The sequence below is a fragment of the Leopardus geoffroyi genome, chromosome X (genome assembly GCF_018350155.1).
Source record: "Leopardus geoffroyi isolate Oge1 chromosome X, O.geoffroyi_Oge1_pat1.0, whole genome shotgun sequence".
Taxonomy (NCBI): domain Eukaryota; kingdom Metazoa; phylum Chordata; class Mammalia; order Carnivora; family Felidae; genus Leopardus; species Leopardus geoffroyi.
This window is the reverse complement of record NC_059343.1, coordinates 72,194,304-72,215,203: the sequence shown is the minus strand read 5'-3', so window position 1 is coordinate 72,215,203 and position 20,900 is coordinate 72,194,304. Positions and strand designations below refer to the sequence as shown.

The 20,900-nt window shown below is 36.9% G+C and overlaps 1 protein-coding gene across 1 annotated transcript in view; it reads right to left on the bottom strand.

The window, feature by feature from the left end:
- Positions 1-2,385, bottom strand: part of DACH2 (dachshund family transcription factor 2) — an 804,038-nt gene extending 801,653 nt beyond the window's left edge. Inside the window, exon 1 of the mRNA XM_045470953.1 lies at positions 1,683-2,385. Coding sequence (XP_045326909.1) covers positions 1,683-2,194 — 512 coding nt within the window. The 5' untranslated portion in view covers positions 2,195-2,385. The remainder of the gene's footprint in view (positions 1-1,682) is intronic.
- Between the last annotated feature and the right edge of the window lie 18,515 nt (positions 2,386-20,900).

Below are 20,900 nucleotides of genomic sequence, written 5' to 3'. Positions count from 1 at the left end.
TTATTGAGGGAGCAGTTATTCTTTGTGTTTTAAGGCCATCTATCTACCTTGAGAAAATTTGATCTAATAAACCAGGTTTATAAGCCCCAGATATGAATCACCTAGAAGTTCTCATAAAACAGGTTTCTGTTTAATTGCTAGAACACAGGAGAACACTGCTTAAAGTGGGGGAAGAAAGGTTCCCTTGTAAGTTCTGTAGCATTACTTTATTGTAGCAGTCAGCAACAGTTGTCTACAAGTCGTCACTAAACTTCAACAATACATAGTAATTTGGATTTTACAACAGATGTGACAATTCAGTTAGTTTTAGTTGGTAAATCCAGGGCTCTTATGATTTAAAGTTGCCCTGTGAGAAACTCCACCTCTGCAGACGTTTTCTGCAAAATGATCAACAGTAGTGCTGTTTTACAACAAATCCCTTTGCTCTCTTTAACCCAGTGATGATTTCTTGGTTTGTATGCCGAATGTGTACATGCTTAACAACATGATTACCAGCCCAGAGATGGAATAAAAACACTAAGAGGACTAATTCACAGGTCTTTAAAAAGTCAAATACTCTTGAATATAGTTTACTTCACTTTCTTTTTTTAAACTCGGAAAATACTGAATACAATTTGCTGATGGGCACATGCGAATAGACATTTGTTCTACAATGTACTTCTAAACTGTCATATGAAGAAGGTACACTTACAACCAGAGAAGCTGGTCATCATCATCATTTAAGGAATACTCTCTGTGGGGGAATAGGATCCTTCCAACTGTTTGCCTGGCGGTGGGAAAGAGCTGGAAGCATCCTCTCCAACTTCTACTTCAACCCTCAACCAGTTCCCAGACTCAGCGTTTCATTCCCCACATTGCCCTGTGCGGATGACCCAAAAGAGACGACCCCAGGAAAGTGACATCTGTTGTCATTCTTTTTTTTTTTTTTTTTTTTTTTTTAATGGGATCCATCGACTTTCCTGTATCCTGAACCGGGGAGCTTTGCCCAGCAGGCATCTGCATTGGCTCACACATGCGTTCTCTCTAGCGCGCACTCTTGCGCTCTGTGTGTGTGTGTGTCTCTGTCTCTGTTCTCTTTCATACACAGACACTTATAAACACACCATCACCATCACCACCGTCACACACGCCGCCGTGCACTCTCACAACAAACACACAGGATGGGAAAAGAATCACCCTCTGGGTTGGATTCTAGATTTCAGACCCTCTGCCTCCCCCAAATGCTGTATTCTGGATTGCCAATTTAGGAGCCCAGTTTACAGCTCTGCCAGCCTTCTCCCCCCCACCCCCCCCCCACCCCCGGAAAGCCCCTGGTGTCTGTGTTCAGGAGAAAACCTATCCGACCCGTATGGCCACAGAAGAGGAATGAAAACCACATAGAGAAATTAACAACCACAAGCAGCCAAAAAAGCCATGCAAGATATGGACGAAAAGCTGAAAAGTTTCAGTAGAGGACAGCAAACTGAAGTTTGTGCGGGACTTAGACCCATGCCCTGCCACTGAACGGGGAGACCAGAAGGGAAGAACAATTAATGAGTCCTTCTAGTCCCCTTTCCCCACCGACTTACAGCCTGAAGAGTAGAGGCAATCTAGTTAAGGCACTCTACAAAGTTGGATGCTGTTGATGAAACATGCAGAAGAGGGCAAAGAGGGAAGAGTAAGCTAAAAAATGAGTATCTCACCTGGCATTGGTGCAATCGGTGAACAAAGTTTCGAAGTCTTTTCTGGTGATGAGTTTGCAGCGGTTCACCCCCGGCTGGATGGCCCCCAGACCGCGGAGTATCCGGACCTGCTCCACAGTACATACCACGGGGGATATGTCCAGTCTCTTCAGCTTGGTGTACACCGTGTGCAACCCTCCCACCAGGTGCTTAAGGAAGAGATCAAAGACTTGTGGCAGGCAAATCAGTTCCTGACCATCCATCAGGAACGAAGCCACCTTCACCCCATGCATGTCCACCATCCTGCACTCGGTGTTGGTGTTGCCACTGCCTCCGGTGGCTCCACCAACTCCGCCACCCCTGGCGCTGCTGCTGAGGTTATTAGCCATGAAACTGTTGATCATATTAGGGGTGAGACGAGGAGGCTCCCCAGGAGTCGAGTACAAGGTTTCTGCCCGAAATAAGCCCCCCGGGACGCCGGCACCGCTGGAAGTTGCAGAGATCACCGGAGGTACGGAGACAGCCATGGTCATTCAGTCTCAAATCGGAGGTTTTTGGGCCCTGTTTTCTCGCCCTGTCTTCTCTAGGTCTCCTCGCACTCGCTCCCACACTCTGGCGCGCTTTGCTCTCTCCAAACTGTTTTAAAGTCTATGGTAGCCCGGCTCACACTCACGTTCACGCTCACCCACTACGCAGCAAATGGCTAGTAGCCCGGACGCGCTGCGTTCGGAGAACCCACCCCCAACACTCCTTCTTACTAGACTGGCAGCGTCCCCCAGCCAATGGACCCCACCCGCCTCGGCTCCAGAGTGCGCCCAATGGCTGCTGCCCGCGAGGAGGTGGAGACTCTCTGGCCGGCCTCCCAACTACCTGAGGCCTTTCAGGATTCCCTGGTAGAGGAGGATGGAGCTCGAGAAGGGGGCGGTGTGGTTCCTTTGCTTCCAGCCTAGCAGGCAGAGGAGAGAACGTCCAATTATCACGCAGAGCTCTCAAAGTGGCCTGGGATATAAGCCCCTCCCCCTCCATGCCCCACCAACGTTGATGTGGGAACACAAAGCGCGAGTCCAAAACATGCCTCTCCGCAACCCTGAACCACCCTGCACCTGGATTCAATTCCTGAAAGGGTGGTGGCAGCTCCAATTCCATTTGCACATTGCTCCTAAACTCTGTGGGTCTTAGATAGCTTCACCCAGCTTCCAGGAGAAAGACTCCAGTGAGTTCAGCCCACCTAGAGTGCTTGGTGTAAATTCTCCAATACTCAGCGCACAAAGGAACCAGCGTTCAAAACCGCACTCAGATCAGAGTTGCAGGTTGCTAACCCTAATCCTAAGCACTAGCAGGCGCGGTGAGCCTGTGATGAATCACTTTGGAAAGTAGGCTAAGGGATTTGGTTTGCAGGTGGTGGACTGACGCCTCATTTTACCGCACTTGCTTCACTGTCTAGGAACAGACTCAGTTTTCTCTGTTTCCTTTCCCTAGTTTCAAGATTGTCCTGCCCCATCCCTGGCAAAAAAATTGATAGGAAACGTTCCCGTAAGACTCAAGACAGTCATTACAGAATATGAGAGAACAGCAAGGGTTTGCACTCTTTAATACTACATTTTCTTCCCTCATCTATGGGCTTTGATGGCCCAGTAATTACAGCTCCATGTCCTGCACTGTAGCTCAAGATTCCTCTTCCCCCACATGTCAAGTGCCCCTAAACCCACTACTAGATTTCACGATAAGCAAAATGTCTAGGCAAGGTACATTGCAGGGAAAAGGCATGGTCCTTTCCACACAGCATGAAGTGGTTAGATCACTGCAGCAAAGTTGTTTTAAGACTCCTGTGGAGCTTTTGATTCTCTGAAATCGAGGTGTTTCCTTTCCTGTGCTCCTTTTCTTTACAGGCTGTTATTCATAAAGTGAAATCCATGCTTCATTTCCTTACAAAACGTTACCAATGATACAGCTATGGCCACTTCTCCAATATCGTTCCAAAATGCAAATAATTTTAGATCTTTACTGAATTCTATTTAGATCTTGTACATAGCAGTATCAAAAAGGAAAAGTGGGTGGGCTTCCCCTCCCCTTAATAAGACATAAATGTTCTCAATTGGATTTTCCTGTCTCTCTCTTCAACATATTTTCTCCTTTTGTCATTTCATCAAACAAGTAGTAAGAACTATCCTTTGAATCGCTTCATACTGTTACAATTTTCTAATTGTATGGAGTTAAAGTGTTAAGAAGTTGTGATGATAGTTGCTTTTGGAATACAGTGATAAGTGACTCTAACATAATAGACTACAATTCATGCAACCATAAAACACTTTTAAAAGGTATTAAATCATCTTTTCTACGTTGTTATTGTGGGAAGAAAAGAAGAAGGAGCAAAAAAGGACAATTGAGAAGAGAAAATAGAGGCAGAAAAAGCTTCCACAAAAAGTAGAGGTTTTCAAAAAGGAATAGAAAAGCAGTAGAGGTTTTCAAAAAGCACTGACAGAAATGTTTATATTTACCAGCTTTTTAAAAGATAAATCCTGGGGTGCCTGGGTGGCTCAGTGGGTTAAACTCAACTCTTGGTTTTGGTTCAGGTCATGATCTCGTGGTTCATGAGTTTGAACCCTCATTGGGCTCCACACTAATAGTGCCAAGCCTGCTTGGGGTTCTCCCCTCTCCCGCTTGCTCTCTCTCAAAATAAATAAATAAACATAAAAAAATTTTTTAAGATAAATCCTAAATTGTGTTCAACAGGTGTTTTGACAGAAATGTTTATTAAGATGTGTGTTAAAATAATTTATCTCTGGTAACTTGTAATTGAAATTTTTAGATTTGACTTTAAAGGAAAGTTGTTTTCTTTTCTTTTTTTTTTTTTCTTTATTTGAAAATTCCTCTATAGGGGCGCCTGGGTGGCGCAGTCGGTTAAGCGTCCGACTTCAGCCAGGTCACGATCTCACGGTCCGGGAGTTCGAGCCCCGCGTCAGGCTCTGGGCTGATGGCTCGGAGCCTGGAGCCTGTTTCCGATTCTGTGTCTCCCTCTCTCTCTGCCCCTCCCCCGTTCATGCTCTGTCTCTCTCTGTCCCAAAAATAAATAAACGTTGAAAAAAAAATTTTTCAAAAAAAAGAAAAAAAAGAAAATTCCTCTATAGGCATTAAAAATCCTAAAGCCAACCTACTCCCTGTATAGGGCTGCACTCACATTACTAAATCCCTTTTTTGTGCAAAGAGATTTGGAGCTTTCAGCAATAGAACATTACACATATATTATGATGTTTCAAATTTTAGAAATTCCGAAATGTAAAAAGAAAAGATGGAACAGGCTGCAATCACTATTTGCAATACTGAAAAATAAATGTACTTTGACAACTTTAGAAAAGATTCAAACTAGATTTGTCATATAGTTAATGTGATCTTTCAGATATGTAGTAATATCTTAATTGTTACCAGAGATTAGGGTTAAAATTTTAGTAAAAATACTAGGGAGTAAAATTAGCCATTGACCACTTAAGTGTTAAAGTCCATTGGAAACTTATCAATACACAACAGACTCTACACTTAGTTATTTGGATTCCTTCCCATTAGAAGTTTTCTAGAAAATAAACTTGGTAAAATTTTCTTAAGGGATACTCATAGTTTTTTTTTCTCAAATTTTTATTTAAATTCTAGTTTATTAACATACAGTGCAATATCGGCTTCAGAAGTAGAATTCAGTGGTTAGTCACTTACGTACAACACCCAGGGCTCCTTATATCATAACAAGTGGCCTCCTTAATACCCATCAATCATACAGCCCATTCCCCACTCACCACCCTCCATCAACCCTCAGTTTGTTCTCTATCATTAAGAGTCTCTTATGGTTTGTTTCCCTCACTCTCGTTTTTCCCCATCCCATACGTTCATCTGTTTGTTTTTTCTAAATTTCACATGAGCCAAATTATATAGTGTTTGTATTTCTCTGACTGACTTATTTCACTTAGCATAATACACTGTAGCTCTATCCATGTCCTTGCAAATGGCAAGATTTTATTCTTTTTGATGGCTGAATAATATTCCATTGTATATCTATATCTACATTGTATATATAATATCTATATATCTATATGTTTATCCGTTCATCACTTGATGGACACTTGGGCTTTTTACATAGTTTGGCTGTTGTTGATAATCCTGGGGTGCATGTACTACGTCGAATCTGTATTTTTGTATCCTTTGGGTAAATAACCTAATAGTGCAATTACTGCATCATAGGGTAGTTCTATTTTTACCATTTTGAGGAACCTCCATACTGTTTTCACAAGTGGCTGCACCAGTTTTCATTCCCACCAGCAGTGCAAAAGGGTTCCCCTTCCTCCTCATCCTCATCAACACCTGTTGTTTCTTGTATTGTTAATTTTAGCCATCCTGACAGATGTGAGATGGTATCTCATCATGGTTTTGATCTATATTTCCCTGATTGATGAGTGATGTTGAGCATCTTTTCATGTGTCTATTAGCCATCTGGATGTCTTCTTTGGTAAAGTGCCTGTTTATATCTTCTGCCTATTTATTAACTGGATAATTTGGTTTTGGGGTGTTGAGTTTGATAAGTTCTTTATAGATTTTGGATACTAACCTTTTATCAGATAGGTCATTTGCAAGTATATTCTCCCATTCCATAGGCTGCCTTTTAATTTTGTTGATTGTTTCCTACACTTTGCAGAAGATTTTATCTTCATGAAGTCCCAATAGTTTATTTTTGCTTTTGTTTCCCTTGCCTCCAGCAATGTGTCTAAGAAGTTGCTCCAACCAAGGTCAAAGAAGTTGCTGCCTGTGTTCTCTAGGATTTTGATGGTTTCCTGCCTCATATTTAGGTCTCTCACCCATTTTGAATTTATTTTTGTGTATGGTGTAAGAGAGTGGTCCAATTTCATTCTTCTGCATGTTGCCATCCAGTTTTTCCAACACCATTTGTTGAAGACTGTCTTTTTTCCATGCTTTGTTAAAAGTTAGTGGGCCATATAATTGTGGGTCCATTTCTGAGTTTTCTTTTCTGTTCCATGAAGCTATGTGTCTGTTTTTGTGACAGTACCAATACTGTCTTGATTACTACAGCTTTGTAATATAACTTGATGTCCAGAATCAGGATGCCTCCAGCTTTGCCTTTCTTTTTCAGGATTGCTTTGGCTATTCAGGGTCTTTTGTGGTTCCATGCAAATTTTAGGATTGTTTGTTCTACCTCTGTAATAAATGCTGGTGGTACTTTGGTTGCATTAAATGTGTAGATAGCTTTGGATAGTATAGACATTTTAACAATGTTTGTTTTCCAATCCATGAGCATGGAATATTTTTCAATTTCTTTGTGTTCTCTTCAATCTCTTTCATAAGTGCTCTATAGTTTTCAGAGTACAGATCTTTCACCTCTTTGGTTAGGTTTAGCCCTACGTATCTTAGGGTTTTTGGTGCAACTCTAAATGTAATCAATTCCTTGATTTCTTTTTCTGCTGCTTCATTATTGGTGTATAGAACTGCAACAGATTTCTGCATGTTGATTTTATATCTTGTGACTTTGCTGAATTCATGTATTAGTTCTAGCAATTTTTTATGGAATCTTTCAAGTTTCCTACATAGAGTATCATGTCACCTGAGAAGAGTGAAAGTTTGACTTCTTCCTTGCTGATTTGAATGCATTTTATTTCTTTTTGTTGTCTGATTGCTGGGGCTAAGACTTCCAGTACTATGTTAAATAGTAATAGTGAGAGTGGACATCCTGTCTTGTTCCTGACCATAGAGGAAAAGCTCTCAGTTTTTCCCCCTTAAGGATGATATTAGCTGTGGCTCTTTCATATATGGCCTTTATTATACTGAGGTATGTTCCATCTATACCTAGTTTGTTGAGTGTTTGTATCAATACCAGATGCCATATTTTGCTAATGCTTTTTTCTGCATCTATTAAGAAGATCATATGTTTCTTATCCTTTCTTTTATTATCATGTTGATTGATTGGCTAATAATATTCAACCACCGCTGCAGCCCAGGAATAAATCCCACTTGATCATGGTAAATAATAATTTTAATGTACTGTTGGATTCAATTTGCTAGTATCTTATTGAGAATTTTTGCATCCATGTTCATCAGGGATATTGACCTGTAATTCTCCTTTTTATGGGGTCATTGTCTGTTTTGGAATGAAAGTAATGTTGGCCTCATATACTGAGTTTGGAAGTTTTCTTCCATTTCTATTTTTTGGAACAGTTTGAGAAGTATAGGAATTAACTCTTCTTTAAATGTCTGGTAGATTTCCCCCTGGGAATCAATCAGGCCCTTTGTTTGTTGGGAGATTTTTTATTACTGATTGAATTTATTTGCTGGATATGCATCTGTTCCAATTTTGTTTCTTCCTGTTTCAGCTTTGGTTTTTGTGTGTTTTTATTAATTTGTCCATTTCTTCCAGATTGTCCAGTTTGTTGCTGTATAATTTTTCATAATATTCTCTTATAACAATTTGTATTTCTCTGGTGTTGGTTATGATCTCTCCCCTTTCATTCATGGTTTTATTTGGGTCTTTCTCTTGTTTTTTTTTTTTTTGTTGTTGTTGTTTTTTTTTAAGTTTGGCTACGGGTTTATCAATCTTATTAATTCTTTCAAAAAACCAGCTCTTAGTTTTGTTGATCTATACTGCTGAGTTTTTTGTTTGTTTGTTTCTATATCATTTATTTCTACTCTAATCTTTATTATTTCCCTTCTTCTGCTGGCTTTAGGCTTTATTTGCTGTTCCTTTTCTAGCTCCTTTAGGCATAAGATTAGGTTGTATATTTGATACTTATCTTGTTTTTTGAAGTAGACATGTATTGCAATATCCCTCCCTCTTAGGTCTGCCTTTGCTGCATTAAGGGATACTTACAATTTAAAGATTTATTAATTTAGATCTAAGAGGCCAGGTGTTGTCTCCTTGGGTTTTCTTGATATTTTTATTACTCTCTTTCTATAACTGTTAGTTCTAATCTTGTTATGTATGCTTTGAGATTGAGACAATTCTTCATGGAGAGTTTGTTTTTATCGCATCTTGACTTTCATGTCTTCTATAAACCTATTTCTAAATAACCCTGGGTTTCCACAAGGCCAAAGAAATTCTTGTTAACCAACACCCTGTAATTTGGAATTGCATGAGGTAATATAACATCATAAAGGCTTCAGTAAACAGAATACCCTTGGAGAGAAGCACTGCACAAAAAGTAAGACATTACTCAAAGTGTATGAATGATTTCCAGGTAAGAGCAGATCACCCTAGCAAATAAGAGAACAAAATTAGTATAGATACCATATCTCATCAGAACAAGAAGTTTTAGGTGCCACTATTCCAGTGGAATGATTTGGGGCCTAACTGTAGCTTCTCATACTCTGAAATGCTGTAATCTTCTAAGATTTAATGGAAAATGTATATTTTCTCCTAATTCATACTTGATTTGGAGGGGAAGGATGGTCATCTGTGACTTTAGGTCAAATATTCCACTTTGACATTTTCAGTGAAATGCAGATACAATTTTAATTAAAATCAATAAATATATTGGCAATCTTATGCAGGATTACAAAATGTCCAGACCATTTAAGGGACTGTTTTTCAGAATGGGAATTCAAGCAAAACCCATGGTAACAAATGGAATTATTTGAAACCCTCAGCCAACTGAGATTGCAGCCTTTAATATAAGCTCTAATCAGAACCGCTCAGGAGCCCTCTATGGTTCATTTTTAGGCAAACAATACAAAGAAATTGATTAGAATTGTCAAATTACTATGTTATACACCTGAAACTAATATAACCTTGTATGTCAACTATACTTAAATTTAAAAAATTGATTGACCAAGGCAATAAATGTGAAATGAAAGCCTTCATATAACTGAGAATTTAACTGGCTAAAGCCTATAGATATATACCCATTCAGTGGAATATATGTTCTCTTAGGAAACTGGCTATAAAATGACCTTCTATAATATAAATTATTTTTTCTTACTCTGTTCAATGTTAAATTGTAGATGAGTTCCAAGGGAAGCAAATACGGAAAAGGAAGATCACTGGAGCAAGAAGAAAACTAGTCAAAATCCAAGAAGTAATAGTTAAAATCAGATGATTAGAGGAAAAATGGACATTTACTAACTGAAATACAAAAAAAAGAAACTCTCAAAGCATATCATAAAACATAAGCACTTGTCAACTTTTAATATATCATACCCCAAACTGCTGGGCACTTAACTGACTGAGCCACCTAGGTACCCCATCAAAATGCTATTTTGAGTGCCAACCATAGTGCCTGGCTCATCAGAGGTGCTCATATATGTTTATTAAATGAATGGGTATGTGATACTTATCTATAAACTGTTAAGCAATATAAATGTTCATTGTTACCAACTCTGAAGTAGTCTAACAGATTAGTGTGCATTAAAGATTTGTTTTCTGTTAAAAAACTGATTATTTTGCTTATTAACAAAATATTATTATTTTGCTTATTTGCTGGTTCTTTTTATTGATGGCTGGTTTCTCAAATTACTTAAGAATTACTTCAATTTTTATTTACCTAAGCATTAATTTCCTCACAAAAGCTTATTCTTCTAATGTTTATTTTTGAGAGAAAGAGACAGAGCGTGAGCAGGACGGGGGCAGGAGAGAGGGAGACACAGAATTGGAAGCATGTTCCAGGCTCTGAGCTGTCAGCACAGAGCCTGATGTGGGGTTCGAACTTGCAAACAGTGAGATCATGACCTGAGCTTAAGTTAGATGCTTAAATGACTGAGCCACCCAGGTGCCCCATGGAAGCTTCTTTTAAAAGCAACAAATTTACATGTTATGTTTGCTTCTATAAACTCTAAAGAATTTATTTGTTATACATTTGTAATGAATATGTAACATTGTTATATATTTGTAATGAATATGTAACAAAATATCAATGAAACATATTTAAATCTCTGTTTGAAACCTTATTAAATTTTTTATTCTATATGTTATGGGTTTTTTTTTTTATAAATGTTTTTCTTTATTTTTGAGAGAGAGAGAAACAGAGCACGAGCAGGGGAGGGGCAGAGAGAGAGAGAGAGGGAAACACAGAATCCAAAGCAGGTTCCAGGCTCCGAGCTGTCAGCACAGAGACTAATGCGGAGCTCGAACTCACGAAAAGTGAGATCATGACCTGAGCCAAGGTGGAAGCTTAACTGACTGAGCCACCCAGGCGCCCCATATGTTATGTTTTATGTAAGTGAATCTTAACAGAGGAAGTGTGTCATCGAGATAACTATTTCAAATCACTGCTGGGAGACTACACAGAGCTACCCAGAGCTAATGTGTAAATTTAATATCATATGCAAAATAACCAGCTCTGACTTGAGAAAAAAGTCTTCCTCCTGAGTAGGGGACAAATCAGTACCTTTCTCTTATGTGGGGAAAATATTATCATGAGGGTATTTATACTTCCAGTAGCATCAGAACACCAGGCAATTGTTGCCTTTTGTTAGTTTTCTTCTGCAAAAGATGAGCAAAGAAAGCAAAAGTTCTTAAGTGTTGTGTTATTGAGAACATAGCAAAGGGCTTCCCTGGGTTTTGCTGCAACAATCCAGACAAATGACTGAGTCATTTTGGGCTGAATTCATATACCTAAGGAACTCTAGGCACTTCATCACTAAGCCAGTGTAAAAGTTGACAATCAACTCCCAAATATATATATAATATATATATATATATATATATATATATATATATATATATATATATATTATATATATATATACACACACACATACATACCATCTAAAGGCTGGGTTTGTTGTGTAAACACTTAAAGTATTCATAATAAAGTTACTGCATTGCTATATACATAATTAACATTTATTGAATGCTTACTTTGTGCAAGCATTCTGCTAAAAACTTTTTGTGCATAATTTTATTTAATCTTCACAACAGCTCTGCGAAGGAGATTCTATTATCATACCCTATTCTCAGATGAGGAAACTGAGGCTTAAAATGATTAATTGTCCAAGGTTACACTGATATGAAATGGCTGAGCTTGAAATATAATTCAGATATGATCTAAACCCAATTTTTTTTAATATGAAATTTATTGTCAAATTGGTTTCCATACAATACCCAGTGCTCATCCCAACAGGTGCCCTCCTCCATGCCCATCACACACCCTTCCCTCCCTCCCACCCCACATCAACCCTCAGTTTATTCTGTTTTTAAGAGTCTCTTATGTTTTGGCTCTCTCACCAACTTTTTTTCCTTCCCCCCCCCCCATGGTCTTCTGTTAAGTTTCTCAGGGTCCTCATAAGAGTGAAAGCATATAATATCTGTCTTTCTCTGTATGACTTATTTCACTCAGCATAACACTCTCCAGTTCCATCCACGTTGCTACAAAAGGCCAGATTGCATTCTTTCTCATTGCCACGTAGTATTCCATTGTGTATATAAACCACAGTTTCTTTACCCATTCATCAGTTGATGGACATTTAGGCTCTTTCCATAATTTGGCTATTGTTGAAAGTGCTGCTATAAACATTGGGGTACAAGTGCCCCTATGCGTCAGCACTCCTGTATCCCTTGGGCAAATTCCTAGCAGTGCTATTGCTGGGTCATAGGATAGATCTATTTTTAATTTTTTGAGAAACCTCCACACTGTTTTCCAGAGTGGCTGCACCAGTTTGCATTCCCACCAACAGTGCAAGAGGGTTCCCATTTCTCCACATCCTCGCCAGCATCTATAGTCTCCTGATTTGTTCATTTTGGCCACTCTGACTGGCATGAGGTGATATCTGAGTGTGGTTTTGATTTGTATTTCCCTGGTGAGGAGCGACGTTGAGCATCTTTTCATGTGCTTGTTGGCCATCCGGATGTCTTCTTTAGAGAAGTGTCTATTCATGTTTTCTGCCCATTTCTTCACTGGGTTATTTGTTTTTCGGGTGTGGAGTTTGGTGAGCTCTTTATAGATTCTGGATACTAGCCCTTTGTCCGATATGTCATTTGCAAATATCTTTTCCCATTCCGTTGGTTGCCTTTTAGTTTTGTTGGTTGTTTCCTTTGCTGTGCAGAAGTTTTTATCTTCATGAGGTCCCAATAGTTCATTTTTGCTTCTAATTCCCTTGCCTTTGGGGATGTGTCAAGTAAGATATTGCTGCGACTGAGCTCAGAAAGTTTTTTTCCTGCTTTCTCCTCTAGGGTTTGGATGGTTTCCTGTTTCACATTCAGGTCCTTTATCCATTTTGAGTTTATTTTTGTGAATGGTGTAAGAAAGTTAGACCCAATTATTAATCACTGTACTGTTTCTTTAAAAATATTACTCTATGCTAAATTAAAGAAATTAAAGTTCAGATGTTTTAAATATAAAATTGCATCATTTATAAACAAGATAAGAAAAGTATTTTAAGAAGTAGGGGGAGAACCGTACCACTGGAAAAAATACCCATCTGAATCTCAGATGCTTTTACCTCAAATTTTAAGCTATTTTCCATATGGTGGCACAAACCATAAATTGCAGATTTAAACTTTTTGAAATTTTAATAGAACAACTTTCAAAGTTTACATTTGAAACACCTAAGTTCTGAGGTGATAGAAAATGGCACAAAAATGTGTACACACATTCCAAACTATTGAAGAATTTTCAACATGTCCAAAACTTACATTCAATATATGAAGAAGAATACTTTATTAAAATGAACATAAACCTGAGACACCACATCGCAGTAGGACGAGTACTTGTATTTGTTGTTACTCTATTGTCCAGTGCTTTATTCATTGATTGGTGCCTAATTAGGACTCTACGGTACAGTCATCCCTTCACAACCATAAGACCTCTTCAGGCTAAAACTTGGTTATTCTTCTGTGAGAAAGTAGTTTAGTAAAGTGGGTAAGAAAGTAGCATCTTCAACCAGACTGCTGGGATCCAAACTCCGGCTCCACAATTAAGTAAACTGGGAATTTTGGGGAAATTACTTAACCTTGTTGTACCTTAGTTCCTGATCTGTAAAATCATCATCATCATCATCATCATCATACTATTTCCTCATAGGGTTTTGTGAGATAACAAGAGTTAATGTATACAATATATATAAAGTGCTTAGAATAGTGCCTGTTACAGAGTAAGTGCTATCCCTGTTAACTATTATCATTTATCTTTGAACTTTTTTTTTCAAAATTTCAGTTTCAGTGAATACAAACTATGACTCCCTCAACTTGGAATAATTAGTAAAGGTGGGAAAAGGATATGCTGACAAGTGGTAATAAAAAAGGGAAATGAGCAGGAAACAAAGTATACATTTCTGCAATGCAGGCTGGGAGAGATACAAGAAGCAGAGGGAAAGTAACCCAAGTCATAGAACTGTATATATGTATCTGAGGAAGGAGGGAATTGAAATATAGGCAAGAATATCTGACAACATGTTTTGTGGGAAGAACAGTTCAAACATACTAACTCAGCTAAATGGGGTCGCTTTAAAAAGGTTCCCATAAAGGTTTTTTTTCATCTTAAACTTCCAAGGGTCTACACTTTCTGGTATCTGCAGCTTGAGAAAACAACAGGAAGTCACACCTGAAAGCGCTTGAACACTTGAATAGGGACTAGACACAGAGGAGCACTATTATCATCTACTAATGTGAATACAACCAGCATTAAAGTGAAAGTGGCAAGCTTCTCCTTGAAATCGCAATAAGGGAAGGGAGAAGGAAGGAAATCCTGGGCAATTTCTTATGAACAAAGTATGACAAATGAACACTAATTGTCCAATGTTCAGTATTGGTCATTTATACTGTGGAAAAAAAAGCCCTTGTAAGTCTGTCTCTTAATGTGCCAGAGTCATTGTTGCAGTTTAGTGCATTTAAAATTAATTTGTAAGGGTTTTAGGTGCATTCATTAAGTCAGTTCTTTTAAATCTGGATGCCTTAAGTTGTAAATTCCTCAAATTGACTTCTACCAAAGAGATTTTGAGAAACCTTGCCATCATGGTTGGAGAAGGACCCACTTGTTACACTTCTTACCTACTCTAATTCCTTATCTGTGATTGCCAGTGATATCAGAAGAGATAATGGTAGCACTACATATGCATTCAGGATAAAGTACACATGCTGCTTGATTTTAACTTATGATAAAGATTTTAAATAATATATTCTCCAGGAACACATTACATCAAAAAGGAACTTACTTATATTCTTCACTTATTTGTTGACTGGACCTCATCTTGTCCATTTATTCTTCAACTACTTAGTTTTAATGGGTCTTATGTATGAAAATAAACAGGAAGCCTTAACTGGTGCTGTACTTCTCCATGCTGTTTGGTTTCCAGAATTGTGCTGATTTCATAGTCACAATAGAATAATCAATTTTATCTGTGAAGCTTCACTCACACATTAGTTTTCACCAGTTCCTATTTCCACCATTTCTTCTCACAGCCATGCTTAACCCAACCTCAAAGCTCCCAAGGTGCAGGCAAAGGAGATAGACATTTGTCAGAGAGAGCTTTTGCCAATAATACTGCTTCTCCTCAACCCGGTTCAAATAATGTCATCATCTCCATCAAATGTATAAATTTATTGGTAGAAACAAACAAGCCACACCTTTGCCTTGTCCATAAAAGACTCAATTTTCAGTTAATTTCCAAGTTAAATGTAGAACATGGAATACTGTTTAATGTCTTAACTTACTTGGGTGCTGAAGTTGAATTGATAATATTGACAGTGGACTGGAAGTCAAGGAGAACCTAAAGTATATGCATTATATTCTTCATTAGAGTTTTCTATAAATGCATACATGTTCTGTTTCTGTGGACAGTGATTTATATACACTGTAAGAGATATGGAAAAACTAACAGGTAATAGGCCTCTAGAAAGAAGGTTATGCAAATAATGAAAACCCAAACAGTAGACTTTTGCAACTGAGAGTTCTATACCCCCAAAAACAAGTGGAAAAAAATAGGAAAATGAGGTTGTCATTCCCCTCTTCCCTTTTGCCAACTAGAATGATGATTTCTTCTGTGCTTATACTTAAAGCAATCTGTTTTCTGTTTCTAAAGTAATTATGAAAATAATTTCCTCTCAGAACTATAAAGAAAACTATTTGTTGTGGTGTGCAATTCAGGTGATGGTGTTGGCAGCAGTTTCGCCATGGTTTTGGTTTTACTAATATTATGGAAATCAAATTCAGTCTAATGGAAACCTTAAAGGAAGAAGAAATAGTGTCTTACATTGTAAGGAAAATAAGCCCCCTACCATCTCCAATGGCCTACACTAAATGGAATGGTTTATTTCTAAAAGTTCATTTATATATATAGTCCTAGGTTGAGCTAAATACCAAGCCAACAGACTACTTGGAGCCTATGGGAAGGTCAGAAGAATTATCTAGTGTAGCAATAATTAATGGAACTTGTTTAAACTATGAACCCCTCTCTTCCAGATACCCTGCTCACTCCATCCTGCTTCCCAGTCTGGCCCCAGTAAACCATTACATACTGTTCTCAATATACTCCTACAAGTCAAACTGTTATATCCTCTAAGTCCACATTTCTCTTCCATGGTTCCAACCTTTGTCTATGCTGTTCCTTTGCCTAAAATTTTATTTCTCAGCTTATGAAAATCTATATTTCAAAATATTTAATCTTAGAGTCTTACCTGACTGCCACAGGGAGGGGAGACACTATATTCTCCAGAAACCCATAGAATACATTTAAATCACAAATTTTTCAAAATATTTTCTTCAAGATCATATTTAGACAGAAAATATTTGTTACATTCCTACTATTTACAAAGCAGTCTATTAGGCATTGTGCTGAGTATGTGTTTAAGGGCTGAAAGCTGTGCAATTCTAGGAAGTTAAGAATAATTGGCTGCCTCGGAGATATATAATTGAGCAGCATATTAAAATTAATTCAATCTTGCTCAAAATCTCATATTTATTAGGCATTCTTTTAAAGGAGACTAAAGTCAGTTAGATATTAATATTCCAAATGCATTCTTATTTCAGTATGGATCAGGTCTTATTACTCAAACTTATTTTTTTTTATTTTTAACTGGAACTGATGAATTCAAATCTCTGCATATCAACAGAAAAATGATCCCATCTTCTGCATAATTAAGTGTATTGTATTTATGTGTGGATAATGTAAAATCAATAAATAATGAATTACCACTGATTGTAATTGAATGTTTCCATAATTTTATTGTCAGCCATGATAAATAATCAGTACACTTATACTGCATTAAATTAATTAGTGTGTCATTTCTATTACATACATCAGCAGTGAAGTAATGCAGCAACATCTGTTTTTAACATTTTAAAGATGGGATATCACTTATTAAGTAGAAGGAGTTACTAGAGATATTTTCAGTAATTGGCATTTATGATAGTATCTTCAAGGAGATCTAATAAAGGCATTTATCCTTCTTACAATAACTACATTTTAACCCACTATCAATTATGAGTAACAATATTCAGGCATAAACCCTTTCTTTCTGTGGAAGTAAATTGAGGAATTCTTTTGTTACATTGCTCTACAATATTGAAAGCTTATCGATTAGCAATGGTAGGCTATTCCTCTGCTACACTTAGAGGTTGCAGAGTAAATATATAAGTATAGTCTAATCAGGCCAGAAAAGAACAGTGGAGAATTCTGTGTTGAAAGCCAATTCATAACATTTTGTAATCAGTCCTTTCACAAAAGCCATACTCATTTATTTCGTTAATATACAAAGCAAACAATGATAAAGAAATTCTCATATGGAATTATTTGATAAGTCCAATTAAACATTGCATTTTGAAAGTGAATAAAAATAAAAATCTCTTAACTAAGGTAGGGTTGCCAGATTTAGCAAGTAAAAAACAATGCAATATTTAGAATATACTATACAAAAAATTGTTCATCACTGATCTGAAATTCAAATTTAACTATGTTTCCTGTATCTTTATTTTGTAAATCTGGTAACCCTTACATAGGATGAATCAGGGAAGGGTTCTCAGGTGATACTTGAGCCATCATGAAGGATCATTTCACATTACCTAGGTAAAAATGGGTGGAAGGATGGGACAAGGCATTTGAATCAGAGGCATGAAAACAATAGTAAATATGGCTGAGAATAGGAGTGTCAGAGGGTGGTGAAAAGTAGAGGTAAGCCCTTCAGTTTATCTAGAAATTTAACTCCTAACTTCAAAATAATAACCAATAAAAGGGACATGACTTTATTTGACTCTCCAACCATATTCTCCAAGTTCACAGAGGAGTATGAAAAGTGTAAACACAGCAGCAGTGGTGCAAAAACAGCTGCTTAAAAAAATTCAAAGCTCTTCTTTGTCCAAAATTCTTTCTTTTCTTTCAGAAGCTTGAAGAGGTTTCACCTTGCTCTGTGAGAGCTAATCAGCCTTTGATTCTGTCCAGTAAGGAAACCTATCACTTCTCTTTTCTGTCAACATGTCACATTCCACTTACTATGCAATAGTTTCCACCTGTCAGGACGTCAGGTCTCAATGTAATTTTATGGCTAGAGTAGGAAATTTGAGTGCTTCAATAGGAAATTTTTCATCAATAACTGATGGCTGATGAAAGAACCAAATGCCTTTTTTTTTAAATATGAAATGTATTGTCAAATTGGTTTCCATACAACACCCAGTGCTCATCCTAACAGGTGCCCTCCTCAATGCCCTTCACCCACTTTCCCCTCCCTCCCACCCCCCATCAACCCTCAGTTTGTTCTCAGTTTTTAAGTCTCTTATGGTTTGCCAAATGCCATTTAATGTAAACCAATGTTTGTATTCTGTTTGCATACTGACTTCTGAAAAGTTTTGCTCTGAGCTACTCACTAAAACATCTCAATAAGAAGCCTTTGTTAGGGCAAATCACTTGCTTCTATTGTCCTATGAGGACTCTGCATACAAAGTATAAATTCCAATTGAAATCACTCATCATGAAGACTCAAAATTTCTTTCATGCATTTTCAAATAACTTATCTAACCTCCCTACTTAAAATATAGAGACAAATTTATGCATTTTGTCTGAATGTCTGAAAAGAAAGAAAACATCAAGTGGAAGATGTGACCTCCTCTTAAATAAAAATCACGTGCTACTATTATCATTAACAATGACTTGCAAATCATTCTGTTTGGTATATAAATACTAAACATCTGTATATAAGGGTAATGTATGAAAATAAAAATGTCGTGTTTTATCATATGACATTTTTATATTTTTCTAATTCATTATTAAGTTCTAATTTCATATGTATGCAAAAAAAGGGGATCTAAAACAGTTTCAATTCTCTTCTAAACCATGAACTATGTCTTCAATACAAATAAAAACATTTCACACACACACTACTCCATCCTCTCCTCCCCAACAAACATACACTCATTCTACTACTACCACTAAAATCTTGATCATGGGTTGTTATGTATCTTTATCTTTGGTGCAAACAAAATGTTCCATTTTACTGCTTTACTGAGACCCATCCTAGAGTTAGTGCCATCTAGTGACTAGTAGGGGAATTTAATCCTTTTATTTTAAAACTAAATTGTCAAAAATTTTTTAAAGTAAAATAAAGTAGAAATAAATAAGAAAATTAATATAAAGACCCTGAAAGAACTTTTTAGTCTATAATATAGTTGCCACAATATTTTTTGACTGCAAATGAAGGTAATTATTTTTGTTTTCAAATGAATTGGACTTCTTCCAGGTTTCTAGCATGTTAACATTTTACTTTGTGATGAAAATATAAACTATACAGATTATGTACTCCTTTGCATCTTAAACTTATTGAAATTATATTCTGAAATAATCTTCATTTTTATTGACTGTTTTCAATAATACTTTGCTATTTTTATAGACTGTGCTTATGTCTGTAGCTCTTATCTTGAGAAATTTCTGTGTGTGCAGGTTCCTGAGATATTATCACAAATGATTTCCTTGCATTCATCACTACATAAATATTGTCTTAAAGGAAAAAAGTGTTAACATTTGTTAAAAATACTTTAGAATCCTTTCAGAAATAGGGTATTAAGTAACTTATGCTAAAAATATTTGTAAAATCTAGCTTTATAGGAGTTAGAAGGCTTTCTAAAACTGCACCTTACTATCATATTTCAGGGTCACATGCATAATAACCTCAATCTGGAAAGTGACCTGTTTAAATTAAGAAACACAGTGATACTGCAGAATTTCAGTTCGGTTTTCTTAAGAATCGAATGCAGTTTTACTGACTACAAATGGTAACTTCCATGTAAATGACCACATTTTATAAAGGACTAGTATTTAGTATCAAATAGTGCTTATTTAAAAATCATCTGTCCTGACATTTAAAAATGCAAAGAATTATATATATATATTTTTTGTTAGTTCACTTTTCCCTAAGGAACAAGATAAAAATATCTGCCATGGATACTGACCACTCCAAAAGGGGAGTTTAATCACTTCATCCAGTTGAAGAACCGCTTGGGGTGCTTAGGCAAGTTCTTTTGTCTCTGTCTGTATGGAAAACCCTTAAATATGAATGGGTAGGTTCTGGGTCTTTAGGTTAGCAACCACTTTTCATTTCCCAGAGTCACTGGAACCAAGTCTCATTAATCTATGTCTTGTAAAAAGTTATAGAGGTCACATTAAAATGTGTGCAATGTTGGGGCGCCTGGGTGGCGCAGTCGGTTAAGCGTCCGACTTCAGCCAGGTCACGATCTCGCAGTCCGTAAGTTCGAGCCCCGCATCAGGCTCTGGGCTGATGGCTCAGAGCCTGGAGCCTGTTTCCGATTCTGTGTCTCCCTCTCTCTCTGCCCCTCCCCCGTTCATGCTCTGTCTCTCTCTGTCCCAAAAATAAATAAGCGTTGAAAAAAAAAAATAAATTTAAAAAAATAAAAAAAAAATGTGTGCAATGTAATGGTTTCTCCATCTGGGCTAGAAAAGAAAACAAAAGTAAACAGTAGATTTCTGAGGTTTAGCTCTTTCATAATTTAATATCAGAATTGAATTCAAGAAGTAACATAATGATATTACTGAGTCATAATATTAGAAATGTAAGGATTAAAATCAGCTGATGCCTTATAAATAGACATCTACAAAATGACCAGAATATTTAGTCTATGGTTAGATTACATTTAAAATGATTTCAAATTAAATACATACAATACTGATTCAATTATGTTGCTATTTGAGAATTATAAAAATGTGTTTCCCATATCAACTTCCCAAGGAATTTGTATCATATAAAATATTCAAAGCAATATAAAACAGTCTTTGTTCCTGTACCATCTTCTCTGTTCTTATATACATGATTTTACC